General features: G+C 31.3%; 2 protein-coding genes across 3 annotated transcripts; one reads left to right on the forward strand and one right to left on the reverse strand.

The window, feature by feature from the left end:
- Positions 1–1,038: 1,038 nt before the first annotated feature.
- On the forward strand, positions 1,039–10,034 carry Bm12213 (Rap/ran-GAP family protein; the record flags this gene model as incomplete). 2 transcript variants are annotated; one of them, XM_043078133.1, is made up of 26 exons in its annotated part: positions 1,039–1,217; positions 1,392–1,482; positions 1,755–1,925; positions 2,046–2,242; positions 2,488–2,619; positions 2,829–3,063; positions 3,370–3,567; positions 3,804–3,989; positions 4,159–4,247; positions 4,363–4,492; positions 4,736–4,865; positions 5,043–5,270; positions 5,487–5,613; positions 5,869–5,994; positions 6,245–6,422; positions 6,592–6,765; positions 7,136–7,297; positions 7,386–7,553; positions 7,707–7,905; positions 8,097–8,196; positions 8,265–8,443; positions 8,766–8,865; positions 8,965–9,108; positions 9,180–9,295; positions 9,468–9,619; positions 9,774–10,034. In XM_043078133.1, 26 exons carry the CDS (start codon positions 1,039–1,041, stop codon positions 10,032–10,034), a joined length of 4,152 nt encoding a protein of 1,383 aa, XP_042934067.1. The 2 variants fall into 2 exon arrangements, with proteins under 2 accessions (XP_042934067.1, XP_042934068.1); XM_043078134.1 differs by having other exon boundaries at positions 7,707–7,887.
- Positions 10,035–11,030: 996 nt separating this feature from the next.
- On the reverse strand, positions 11,031–14,235 carry Bm6374 (ADIR1, putative; the record flags this gene model as incomplete). Its single annotated transcript, XM_001893440.1, has 9 exons — positions 11,031–11,168; positions 11,440–11,606; positions 12,042–12,166; positions 12,580–12,755; positions 12,843–12,924; positions 13,007–13,099; positions 13,223–13,313; positions 13,784–13,919; positions 14,179–14,235. The coding sequence occupies 9 exons, from the start codon at positions 14,233–14,235 to the stop codon at positions 11,031–11,033; spliced, it is 1,065 nt and encodes a 354-aa protein (XP_001893475.1).
- Positions 14,236–14,885: the final 650 nt, after the last annotated feature.

Consider the following 14,885-nt stretch of genomic DNA (forward strand, 5'->3'; position numbering starts at 1 on the left):
TCAATTAAAAATAAGTTCTCTTCTCATGTTATTAAATTCTAATTTATTAAATTTTGTACTAATTGATGTTAAGCTTTAAGATAATAGTAGAGACAAAATGAGATGGGTAAATCCTCAAGAAATATCAAAAGAAATTATTATTACTTTTTAAAAAAAAAAAGAAAAAAAGAAAAAATTATTACTTTCAAACAAAAAGAAAAATTGTTATTACTTTTGTTGCTGAAATATTTTTCCAATAATAGAAATTACTTTTTCGTTAATCATAGTACTATTCGTAGGTAGTTACTCATTTTATTAACTTGAAATATTCTCTTGGAAAATAAAAGTAAAATGCTTACTTATCTTTTTAAACCTTAAATTGCTTGACAAGGAATAACTATGACAGCTTTAAAAAGAGAAAAATGCAGAGTGAGATCAGTGATTTCACAGCGCATTTCACGTTAGTTTCACAAAGGAGCACTCGAAAGTAGTCAGTTACGCTTGAGTGGTTAATTACGTTTGGACGGTCAGTTGCGTTTAAATGGTCAGTTACGTTTGAGTAGTCAGAGATGTTAAGTGGTCAGTTACGTTTGAGCAATCAGTTACGTTTAAGTGGTTAATCACGTTTGAGCAATCAGTGACATTTAAGTTAATTACATTTGAGCAGTCAGTTACGTTTAAGCGGTCAATTACGTTTGAGCAGTTAGTTACGTTTAAGTGGTCAATTACGTTGAAGCAGTCAGTTACGTTTACTAATTGAGAAATCTTCGTTTTTTTCATTACCTTCTTTTTCCTATCTTTGTTCACTATTTACTCACTGCTGATATGTTCCTTTATATTTTGTTTTCAAAGATATTATAGACGAACTCATGTCTGAACTATAGTGGTTGTAAAAATCATAGGAACGAGTCGGACGGTGCATGCAAACGCTGAATTTGCCACCAAGTGGTATTCATTTATATTTTAACCTCTTCAGCAAACCTAAGAGAAATTCTGGTCTTAGCATTATGTGCTACTTCTAGGTAGACTACTGAATATTTGATAAGATGGGAAAGATTAATGATAGCACTGCGAGACAACATTATCTTTTTTATTGATGAATTTAACAATAAGGATTTGAGAGGTACGCATGCGTTCGCGATTCCGACTCCGGTAGGCATGCCGTTATCGAGGCGAAGCTTCCTTTCAGCAGTATTCAGTCGGAAAGACAACGATGATATTCAACATTTCCTTAACAGGTTATTGCACTGTTATTTGTTTAGAATTGTGAACATTTAATTCTCTTTTCTGATCACTCCCACGAATAAGATAACACTAATATCTAAGAATTTTATATTAACTTTGTTCAGGTGGGTTTTGATTGTTATGAAGAAATCATCCGATTATTTTATATTTCATATCTGCAATTTCAGTGAAGGTTCGATTAGTCAAGCAGCATGGTTTGAATTAGGATGTGGTAGTTCGTTGTCTACTCGGATGAAGGCAATGGAGCAATTAGAGTCGGTACAATTTACTTAATTATCAGTCAGCTTATCTGAATAGTTGTTTAAAGAGGGATAAGATAGATTTAAATTAGGCTCATTTAAATTAAATCTCAAGTTCTTCAATTACTGCTGCCTTGCAAAATTCTAAGCTTTCTAGTTATAAGTAGCTGACTTAAGAGTTTAAGAATTTTTAAAGTTTTTTTACCTCCAAATTTTGTAGCAAAATCCATGACTTTGAAATGTTTAGGAAAAGGGAAAAATTGCTTAAAGCTTTATCATAGAACTTACTAGATCGTTAGAGGCAGACGACTACAAATAAGCACCGTTGAAGCTCTATATCATGAGACCAAAGATCTATACGAAGTGGATGAAGCAAGGGATTCGTTCTTAAAAACATTTATTACCCTCACTGAATATCAACTGGATCAACTCGGTTTGGCAATGCGCGACACATTTTTTTCCGTGGGTGATTTCACTTCACTTAAATTTTGTGCTTTTTTAGTAATATATAAACAAACTTAACATTATGTTGATATACGAATTTTATGGACACTTCTAAAGGATTCATTAAAAATTTTTTAGTTAATCCGTTCAATGGGTCTCAGTGATTTATCTTTGGAGTGGTTCATAGCTCTGTCAGTGAATGGCGATAAAGTAGCAGGTTTTGAATACGACTTCATGAGCCTTCAGCTTAATTGGCTACGAGAAGTGCTAGATCTAAATAAGGTGGATCATCGACATGCTATCCGAGTACTTCAACTCACACAGCAAGCCATAAAGTTCGGCTGACATGATTGCATAAAATTTCTGTTTTGGAACAATAGGATTCATAAAAACATGTCTTTATAATTTTTTCACTTTTGTTGCAATTTGAACGGAGTTTTACTTCTGAAGTATATATTTTTCAAATAAGCTCGTGTTTTAAGAAATTTAAAGAGAAGAATTCAAACTTATCTTTTGCTGGTTGCTTTTAAAACTTCTAATTACGTGCCGCTTACTATTAGTGATTTTTTTTTATTTCCAGAACAAATGCTGGTTTTATTACAAATAAGGAGATTGATGAAATTGTTCATAATATTTGCTTAAGAATATGTCGTAAGGCAGATCATTTGACATACGAATGTTTATTATTACTAGGAATTATTTTAAAATATGGGTATGGCTATTTTTTCCATTTCTTTTTTCAATCCATTTTTTGCTGGTTTTCTATTAATCTGCTATTAGTACAAAAAAAAAAAAAAAAAACGGTTTATAGAAATACGGTATTATTGGTCAAAATTGTCAGCTAATATACTTAGCAGATGTTTTATTTAAAATTACCATCCACTTAGTTACAAATGTTGTAATATAATTTATTATTTACAGTCGCATCCCAGATACGAAGTTGCTGATATTAATAACAACATTGTGTTCGGTAATGAATGAACAGAAATGGGGTTCCACTGCATGGAACGTAATGAGAGGTTTATTGGGATCTCATTATGGTCATAATGTTATAAAGCTAATGCTTGATTTATTAAAAGATAGCGTCAATTGTCCGAAAACACAGGTTCTTGTAGGTGCTATATACTGTATACATACCGCTCTCTGGAGTCAGCAAGTAAGCTTCCTTTTCCGTTTATCATTTATGTAATATAATTTTGTTTATAACAGATTAAATAACAAGATTTTTCTTCTCTTTCTTTCAGTATTAATAGATTGGCTGGCAGTGTTCAAGATTTTTATTTAATGAGAATATGGTACATTTCGGAATGTTTCTCTTATTCATAGCTACAATTCTGATAAGTAACAGATATGAAGAGAAAGTAAAGCAATTTAAATCGTATAAGGAGTAATATTTGCAAGGCAACATTTTCTGTGATCTGAAATAGTGAGTGAATTTGAAAGCATTTGGTTTATTTAACAGAATATTGGTAATTTACGCTGTCATCCAAGTGTTGCTCTTCCAAATATGTTGCCAGCAATGGAAGCAGGTCCTGAAGTTGTGAATGAAGTGTTGATTGCCATCCGACGGTTACTGAATGCCAGTGGAAAAAATCTACAGCAGCTGAGTTGGCACTGTATCTTGCAACTCCTTAAACAGGCTTTAAAGCTTTGTGAACAGGTATTTATCATTGTGTTCCAGTTTTAGTGGTTTGCATATTTCGCTGAAATTTCTGTCAGCTACTTAAAAATTATCTAGTTTTTTCTTTTTTATTTTGACGGTTTTATATGACAATTTTTATTAATAGAACAGAAAATCGAAGTTTCGATTGTGAGTGAATAATGAAAAAAGTTAGTGAAAAATGAAATCAAGTTTAGTCCAAAGCAAAAATTAGATATTTTTAAATTGTTTAATAGATATCATGGAAAGGAAAAGTTAGAGAGCAGCGATCACGTATTCATCATTTACTGAGCATTATTGAGAATTTATATCATGATGGTAACTATGGTGGCTCCTCCGAAGCGCTGTATTCACTGATAGAAAGTTATATCGATGAACGTCCTGTTACAAGCATCATAGCATTATTTGATTACCGTGTAGCTGTAAGTTTTTTTTTTTTCTTGAATTTCGACATTTTTTATAGGACAGTTAATAGTATGATCGAATGTTATATTGTAGTTAATTAACTGTTATACAATCTAAGGTGGTCATTTCCTCATTGTAACTAAATGAACTCTACAATAAATCTTTTTAATTGTTTGCATTTTGAAGTGTTTGGATCCCTTTATATCAAATTGGCTTCACACTCTTCAACAACTTGTCCAAAAGCATCTTCAAGACAACTACCCTTCTGCAGTTAGGTTCGTTAGTAGCTTTAATTTCATGACTTTATGTTTCGGCAGAGCCTTTGAAGATTTTTAATGTATGAATCCTGTCATTATTGAGTTACTTATAGTTACTGGTTGATAATTTAAGGGAGAAAGCTGTTAGCGTCCTGCACACTGTTTATATGAAGTACCACTGGCTACATGAGAGAGCAGTTGTTACAGATTTAGTTTGTCCTATACTTAGAGGTTGTATTCGTGAAAATAATGCCAAAATTCAGGTTTGTTTATTAATATTTTATCCAGTAAATAATTTGTCCCACTAAATTTTAAAACAATTAGCTGTAGGAATTTAAATAAGCTGTATATCAAGATCTAAAATATTTCATATCTAAGAATTTATTTGATCAGTTGCTCTCCAGACAAAGCGTATGCTATTTGGTTAGAATATAACACTCAAAAGATTCAGAAATGATTGTCTATATGTATTCTCAAGTTTTGGAAAAATTTATTTTAAATTTTAGTATCAAATGTTAAATGTTTTATTTGATGTTGCAAAAACGGTATCTTTACGTGAATCCGAAGATGATGACCTGTTTTTAATGGTAATGGAGATAGCCAATTCATTTCTTGCACTTGATCTCGACACTGCAGGTCTATGATTTCAAGGCTAATTAGCTCAAATTTCAAGCAAGACTAATTAGGACTCTAACATTTTTAAGTTCATGCAAATGAAACGGTGAAGAGTATTTTGTCTGTTACTTTGAGATTTTTTCAGAGGTAAAATTTTGAGGAAATTTCATCATATACCATTTACACAGTCCATTTCAGAAGTTTTTGAAAATATGGAAATATTGACGGGGGATGTATGCCAAGTTTTAGCTGAACGTTTTTCTGATTTGCGAAGCTCTCATCTTCATTATATCATACATATACTTTGTGAACATCTTCATTCCCACTATCAACATGGACTTGTTCGCGAAATTGGTTGCGAAATACGGGAGCGCATATTTTCCGCATTATTGACTCTTGTTTGTAATCCACCTTCAGAGCAAATGGGTGTGTATATCATTTTCTTATCAGTTTTTTTTTTTTTTTAAATTTTACAAAGGGACAAATAATGAATTACGGAAACATGCTTAATTGTGCTGCAGTTGTCGACAGAAGGTACTCTTGATTATTTCTTGAACGCAAGTTACAGTTCTTTACATTTAATTGTAGTGTTTAAAATCTTCAAAGCTAATCCGTTTGTGTTCATCAAATACTTTGCTGCAGTTTGTATTGGTGAGTTTGATGACGTAACTAATGTACGAATATGTCGTGCTGGAGGTGATACTAATGGAAATTTTAAGTGGAGCGAAATATGCGTAGTGGTGACAAGAGCTATTGAAGAGGAGCTCTGGTAATTTCTGACTTTATTTTAATAAAATCTCAATCATTCATTGAACATTTCATTGAATAACTAACATCATGAATGTTTTTAAAACCGGGTTGTTTACTCATATAGATATAGGTTATTTGGGTTGCTTACCGTGACAAATAAACTGTTTATACAATCTAAGCTGGTAATCGTATCATATATGATTTCGAAGACAGTAAATAACATTTGTGCAGTTGCTTAAAACTTTTTTCCAGTGTTCTTAAAATATTATTTCAGGTTCCCGGTTATGAAAATAATTTTGCAACGGTTGTGTCGAATAGTAGAAGTGCGAGATTTGATTTTTACAGCGGGTACTGAACGCATAGAAAAACTTAAAAACGCTATAATTGCATTATATCACAAGTTTGTTTTGTAATTTATCAAGCCCGATCTGAATTCTTTTTTGTATTTTGTCATTTTCTGTGTTTTTTTCTTTTTTTTTTTTTGATATAAAAAGGGTTGCCGAAAAGTCGCTGCTATTTTAAATAGATATATGAAAGACAAGAGTATTGCTTGATTCTAACGAGTTTTAGAACAAATAATTCGCATTCTTATCCTTTGTAAATTGAAGGTTATCTTAGTGGTGTTATGAATACTTTCATCCTTGTTGCAGGCGTAACACTTTGCTTTCTGATGCCGATTTAACTATAAATCCATCACATAAGGGCGAAGTTGACCTACCGAAATATATTTGTCCTATTTTTAGTCGTCTAATTAATTATTATCATGATGAAAGTATTTGTAAAATTATGGTTGATTGCGTTCCTTCTCTTCCAAGCGGATGTCAGCAGGTATTGTGATGTTGAGGGTATTTTTTGTACCTTATGGATGAATTATTTCTCATTGTTTATTTAGTTCATTTCTTCAAATGAATCTTAATTTTTTTCAGCAGCCAAAATTACATGGAGATAATCGTATGTTCTTCTGGAGTTATAAAGAATATTAAAAAACATTTTTCAGGCAATAATGGCCTGTGACCTAGCAGTGCAGGTGCTGCCTGATTGTATGGCACCATTAGCCCGACAGTTAATATCCCATTTGGCAAGTCTTCATCCAAGTGCAGTTCTTGCTATCCCTATTATCGAATTAGCTTCGGACTGTTCCTCAGTGCCAGAGTTTTATCAATTTTTTGAGGTTTTGTTAATTGTAGACTTATTTTTGTTTTTCTTTTATATTCCACTTTCGTTGTTTTTGGATGTTTTTCCTAATTTTGTCTTTTCTGCTAACTTTACATTGTAAAAAATATAATTAGGTACTAGGAAGACATTTTACTTTGATGAATATTTATATTAAAAAGTTTATATTGAAAAAAAAAAAGCCTCATTTCGTATTTCATAACGTTTAAATATATCTGTGAAATATTTTTTGTATTTTTTTAGATTTTTTTGTTCAGCAATTGGATTGTTAAACTTGTGCAGTTGGAAAAAGCAGTATAGAAACTTATATAACTATTAACGAAAAGCAGAATATTTTCACTCATTTTGATAATCAATTTAAACTGCAGATCAAGCATTTCAAATTTGTTATTGATATACTGGCATCGTATACAAACGTTCATCGATATAACACATTTATTGTTGCTGCTGCGTTTCGTACACTAATGAGATGGTATACAAAAATGTCAGATGCAGTAAAACCAACGATATGCAACTATATTATAAATAAGGTATAAGAAAGTTTTTCTAAGATATAACCAGAAAAAATTAACCAAATTTTTACTTTCACATTCTTATTAACCTTGAAGTGTTTTGTAGATTGAAGAAGAAGCAAAAACTTGTCTACCGAACGTCATAAATGCCAAAGAGCATTCAGATGAACGGCAATCGTCTGATTCTGGCACACCAACCACTGCTGCCTTTTCCTTTGGTTCAGCTAATCGGAAAGACATGATTATAAATGAGGATACTAATATGAGAGATGAGGTTTGTTTTTCAATGTTCGATTACTGTTTTCCTTTTACAGTTATGGAACCATTTCAAGAATCTAAATATTGAACAATTTGAAAATGCCTGGAAATGTGGGCCACATGAATTATGTTAATTTATCCTTTTTTTAAGTTTCTGTTAATGTTATAGTTGGCTGAAGAAACAATTAAAGCACTGAAAACATTCATGAAACACAGCAAAATTAGTGACGTAGCGCCCACTCAATCGATGCCAAATACAAAACTAGTGGAGCGCTGGTCAAACCATTGGGTTATTAATGATGTAGTTATTTCTGTTACCAGTTTTACTGAAACTCTATCAAGTGGGACAAGTAAGATGTTCGAATTGGGTAAATAACTGCTTGTTGTTTAGGTTTATTAGAACAGAAAAGATCTCAGTAAAGCACTTATTTTGTCATGCTTTTTTAGAATTCCCAAGAGCTTGTCATTATAATAATGCAATTTTTCTACAATACCTTTAATTTATTTTGTTTGAGGAGGTTATTAGATAATTCTTGAATAGATGAAGATTGATTTTTAGATAGTGGTGAAGAAAACCCATCAACGGAAATACCAGATAGAGAGATATCAAGTTTTGACAGGAGACGGCGTCATCAGTCAGCAATCCATCGCCCAAACGAGTACTATTCTTAATTTTTTGTTATTTATAAACTATAAATCAAGATAAGGGTATATGTTTATTTTCAAGGAAATATGTAGCTCCTTACCGTCCAACTCTGGATGACTTATGCACAGTGGCGAAATATGAATCGAAAAAAGTTCGTGTTCCGGTGGTGACGTGGATTCAGGTTGTTGTACGGCATATACTTGGTAAATATTCATGGTATATGCGATCACTAAAAGATTTTCCTGATGATTTTGGAGCAGGTTGTTTTTGGAATATTTATTCAATATCAATTTTATACGAATAAAAAAAAATGAAATGATAATGAAATTTTGTTCATCTTGATCTTTGTGCCTCAAGAACTAATACATACAATCAAGTAGCATATTACTTTTCGTAATTTTTAATGCAAATAGCGTTTTTGAAAAGGCCAAACTGATTGAGTAGTTTAGACCAAAAATATATCGTATCATGAGACTATCATTTTTTTAATTCTTTTATTGAGGTTCATTGATTTTGTGTTGCTAAATGATTGTAGAAATGAAAATAAATTCATGCAATATTAATCTGTAATGTATATTTTAGCAGACAATTTTTATGGTATTGACGAGGGATTATCGATTTTAAAACTTCTCGTTGATGATAACAAAGCTGTTCAGATATCAGTTCGTGATAAGAACAAAACGTATGACCTCATTGTTTTCAAGATTTCGCAGCTTCCTTCGAAAAACCAGAAAACCTTCGATAATACTACAATTATATGTTTATAGAAGATTTTTTATAGATTGAGATCTTTGCGCAATATTGATCGGATATCATCACTTGAATTGCACACCGTTGGTGTTGTCTACGTAGCCCATGGGCAGACTAAGGAATCCGAAATTTTGGGGAATGTTTATGGTTCGGCGCGTTACTCTAGTTTTTTAAGGTATCTTTTGCTTAACATTCGTGATTGAAATATTGAATATTCAAGCAAATTGTAGTATTTTGGAATTTTAGGCTTCTAGGCGAACCAATATCTCTGGAAGATTGTCCAGGTGGTCTTGCAGATGGTTTCTGTGGGACATTTACATACGTATATACGGATGAGATTTCGAAAACCGTTTTCCATGTGGGTATGTTATAGTTAAAGTGTTATAGTTAAATTCATAAGGTGGATTTCGTATTAAATGAGTTATTTGTCATATACACTGTAAAAAATGAAATTTAAAATGTCGAACATATAGGAGAATATCATGAAGTTTGCTCAAATTTTTGGATCACATCTAAAATAATGATTTACTTTAGCAACTCTAATGCCAAAAAGCGAAATTGACCCGCTTTGCAACTGCAAGAAAAAGTTTATTGGAAATGATTTTGTTTCGGTCGTCTTCAACGACAGTAGCTCGCCCTATGTCCTTGGAACAATTAGTGGAAAATTTGCACATGTCGCTTTGGAGGTAATTGAATTTCGTTTTACTTTTGTTCGTACTTTTTTAAAAGAAAACGAAAAGAAGAAGGTTCTGGATTTTAAGTAAAACTTTAAAATACTTGAGAAATAGAAAATTATACCTGGCGTTAAGCAAATCTTAGTGCTATAACTTGTATTCGTAGGTAGTACCACAAGATAATGAGCATTTGTTGGTAACTGTCCATGCGCGTAAAGAAATTGCATTATGGTTGGCAATCTCACGCGCTTTTTTACCGGATCAACAGGCTGCTGTTCTTATACGGAAGCTAATCTTACGGGCACAACTATCAGTGAATGTTTGGAGACGTGAAGAGGAGGAAAAAGGGCCACCCTACATTGGACTCGTTGTTGAACGATTACGGGCAATTCGGGCACTTGCTGCACATGCTACACCTATTTCATAGCCTAAATATTTAGACTTTTAAAATTATTGAAATTCGTGGCAAATTTTATGCTTATAGGAGAGTACTGGTGGGATACCTCCGCCTAATGAATGAAATTTGTTAAACAGTATTAAAATGACCAATAGAAGCAGATAATACTAGAGGAATAACAGTTCAAATCCCCATCTCTCCCATCACTTTTCCAAGTTTCTAAGTTAACCCTAACAGAATGACTAGTAGAGTTTACTTAACCTTAAAATGATACGCACACTTTTAACAGTTTGATAATTCAGTCCTCTTTACCTACCCTTAGTAGATTTCTATTTGTATGACAGAATCTCATTTGTAAATAGCTTGTGAGCCGTTTTGGCAAATACTCTTGTCTTTTTCAACGGGTTTTTATTCCATTATTGATTTGAAATACTTGCATTTTTTTTTTCTGTTGGTAGTGAATTAATTTACAAAATTCTATGATGGTGCAAATTAATTTATAAAACTCTATGACACTCACATGTGTTTTATTTGACTATGAAAATAAATACAAAAAGTTATAAAATATAAAATGTTATATTCAACATAAAATGTCATCATTGTTATGTTCGACGACAAAGAAACATAAAATGTACTATATTTTAAAAATTGGACGTATTGTTATCTGTTTATTATAGCCACGAAAATAGTCTCTGGCATGTTGGCTGATTTTATTAAACTTGGAATATGCTAGTAACTAAAAATGTAGGGAGTCAATACATACTGCTTTAATTTATACGCTACCAGTACTGCTAATTTAAAAATCTCTGTTTCCCTTCCAGAGACTGATAATTAAAAATTTAAGATAATACTATAAGTATCTTCAACACTCAATGCATTAAAACTTGCGATATTTGATGAATTTATCCTAAAACTGCCATAAATTTGATTGTAGAAATTTTGAGTTGAGAAAGGATGCATGTGCATAAAATATAGTCTGGAAGTGAATTTAATTAAAGCATGGAAAAGACAAGAGCAAGCAGATGCCTATAACATATCATCATCTTGAAAATTTTCAAAACGCTGGCGCTCTTTTTCACGCTCTGCAGATATGAACAGTTCAGTCTTCTGAGCAACCCGTTTGCAACCAGATGAAGAATAGATCGGATTTGTTTTAGGAAAATACTGGAAAAAAAGATAAACCGATAAGTTGGGAAAATTCAAATTTAATCCATCCTGACAGTTAAAATGTTTTCGATATTTTATACTAACATGAAAAAACAGCATTTAGAGGTTGAATTCAGTTCTCAATTACGAAAAAAAAATCCCTTATAGGTCATCTCTTTTGACGATTTTAAAAGAAGACTTCATTTATTAACGGTAATTATGAGATGGATTTCGACTTTTTCTACAATACTATTTACTTCAACTCCAATATAAGCAAAAAGCAAACTACCTGCAAAGAATCGGCAATAGCAGTGATACGTTCATCTGTCGGCGTGAAATCATGAGAAAGCATATAATCTCGAATACAAAGCAGTATATGCCTCCTTTCTAGGGGTAAGAAAGGAACAAAATGGTCAATCAAATGTGCTGAGATCAATTCACTCATTTTTAGCCCGCCTGAAGTTACCAATTTAATAGGGATTTTTTTTTTCTCACTATTTCAAAACTATGCAATCAATTTTGCTCTTTATATTTTGAATTAATCAATCTTTCAATAGTTGCTCATTTGATCTGAAAACTACTTCTTCTTTTCAATGTTATATCCAACAAGCATTTGAGAAATTAAACTAGTAATAATTAGAAATGATTCCTGCCTAAAACTTATGTACTTCATATTTTCTAAACGGAAAATTCAGACAAAAAGAAAGTCCTTGAGATGTAAAAATAGTAAAAAGTACTAAAAAGTTTCGGAATTTCTGGATCTAAATTTCAACTGTCTCTTGAACTAATTATCCAATTACTACTACTTTAACAGTACTTAAGCATTTTAGCAAGTTTTAAAACGACGTTTTCTGTTTTCTGTAGTAAGATAAGATGAAAAACAAGACTTACCTTCAGTGTTAAATGCACTTGCCATAACAACGTCTTCCATTTCTTTCAATGTTAATTTTTCTCTTATTTTTCCATCTTCATAATGCTGAAGTGCTTTCTGGGCTATTTCATTACTTCCAGAATTACTGCAAATGTTCATTTGTATCATAGATTTCTGATATACATAAAGTTATGTTAAAATGATACTGATGCATAGAAAATTCTGAATCTTATTCAAAGGCACGAATTTGAAATTTTGCTACAGTAAATGTTCTATTTCTTACTTTCCTCACAACTTTCAACTCCCGAAAAAAGTTATGTATATCGATTCTCATCGTCAAGCAACAGCGTATTATAAAATTTAATTGAAGGTAACTCATTATGATTATGAAAATCTTGAAATTTTATTAGCATTGGTTTTTTTACTGAATCCTTACTCATTAATTACTGCTATAAATAAAAAAAAGTTTAGCTAAAGCATATGTTTCTAGATGCTGGAAATGGAAATAATAGAAAAGTAAACAATGGAAGTCAACTCAAAACAAACCGAAAGACTTACCTCAAAAAGATGAAAATACTTTTCCGAAAATCAACATCTTCCAAATATTCATAATGGTCAATAAAAGGCTTTATGGCATCAATTACTTTAGCAGGCATTTTGTCTACTTCATCAAAGACGAACAAACTTCGTTCGCATTTCGATACATTTCCTTGTATCCATGAACGTAGCTGTACCTATAACGTTGCAACAAATTAAAATATCTAATCATATTTGCTAAATTTCCATATGTAAGGGGAAAATGAAAGGTAAGTATAGTGTACCTGATAAAGTGGTATTTCCAAATAGTTTGAAAAATGTAGCGTCGAGACATAAACATGAACATAATCACTTTTCATTCCTTTCCTATAAGAGTTAAAGTAAACTAATCATGAAAATACTCGTTTAAATTTCGAAATAAAAAGAAATTTCTAAATAATAAACCAACTTGTACAAATTCTCGATAATCATCGAGCTAAGATAATTTTTACCACAACCAGTCCATCCATGAAATGACATCACCAAAGCTTTTTTAGGACTTCTGGAAGTGCAATAAGAAAAATGTTATAAATCATATTAGAAAGAAATTTTTACTTCAAAAAAACTTCAATTTAAAATAAGTGAATATTCGTATACATTACAATAAACTGGAAAACGAACTTACGGATTTTTCCAGTGCGCAATTGCAGCTGTTATTATAGTTTCCTTGGCTAAATGCTGCCCATATAATCGCGTATGCATAGAATGCTGTAAACCTATAAAATAAAACTAAATTAAATTCATGCATTACTCTTATTTAATAATGAAAACATTTTCATAGCTAATACTACTCTCTTCACAGCATTTTTTTACACTGCTCTGAGTTTAACTGTATTTAAAATATATCTGAATTTAACAATTAAATCAATTTCTAAATTATTATTTCGTTGCTATCTGCTGATTTTCAAAAAAAGAAAAGATAAAGTCACCGTAGGTTATTTTATATGAGTTCTTTTTGCGAATAGCCTCTCTGTTAAGAGTGTAAACTCATCACTATGGACACAAGAAAATAATCAACACGATGAATAAAATGTGAAGTGAACGAGGAAAGAATATATAATGTTGACAAATTTATACAAAAAAAATACAAACTAAAATGAAACAAAATATCAACTGAAACACTTTTGAACAGCAAAAAACTCAAACCATGAAATGAAAAACAATTAGTCATATAAAAAAAAAAAACCTTTATAATCTCCTCGTATCCAAGAACTATCACAACATTCAAGAAGTTTACATCGGGCATAATAACTGAAAATACTTAGCGAAGCGGCAATAGCTGAACCAGCACCAATTAAAAGACTCAGTGGTTCACCATATATCTATAAATAAAATTTACTCAATATCACTTCCTTAATAACATATTAATAAAGACTGCACTCAGATATTATAATAAGAAATCACATCAAAATTTATTTAACTGCACTTAGTCGTCTTTCTCTACAGTATTAACTACATCTGCTCTGATTTCTCAAGGCTTAGACTGATTCGCAATATCATTTCATATTTCTATTTCCTCTTCAAGAATGTGAAATTGGTTAATTACATATCAAATGTAATAACTGTTCGCTGATGACCTACCAAATTCTGACTACAAAAAAACCAAAGAAGCAGAACAGTGCCCTCTGCAATATTCATGATAACAGCCAATGTTACAATTAGTATTCATACCAAACGAGATTTTTTGCTAACATCTCGTAAGAATGAATATAGTTGAAGCACATAAAAGGCCTGAAAATTTTGTATATGAATGAAATTTTGTTTCAAGCAATAAATTTCATTACTTTTCTTCATTTTAATTCATTACATAAAACTGCATACATCTAGACTTCTACAAGGATCAAAACTAGCACCATTCGCATCACATCTCATAAATATTAGATGTCCTATGTAAGTTTAAGTTTAGAATATTATTTATTGGCTAATTATGGAAAAGTAACCAAACCTATCGGTTGTAAGCTAACAGAGAGATGAAAAGTATTAATTTAACACCTGATGTTTTAATAGTATAAAGAAAGTTCATATAATATAAATGGATGTATCATCAAATCAAATGATCTCACATTTCATGGAACATATGAGCATAAAAATTGAAAAGAAGTTTAAATTTGTCTCAAAAAACTTTGTTTAAAATTATCAAAATAGGAAGCTTGAGTGTAACAATAAACCAACACAAATCTTGATTATTTTAACTGAAGTTTTTCATCATAACTATCTGGATATAATAAACGAAAGATACAATAAGCAGAAATTTAAACGATTTGAACTTCCTTCACAACAGTCTAATT

Source organism: Brugia malayi, assembly GCF_000002995.4.
Source record: "Brugia malayi strain FR3 genome assembly, contig: Bm_v4_Chr2_contig_001, whole genome shotgun sequence".
Classification (NCBI taxonomy): domain Eukaryota; kingdom Metazoa; phylum Nematoda; class Chromadorea; order Rhabditida; family Onchocercidae; genus Brugia; species Brugia malayi.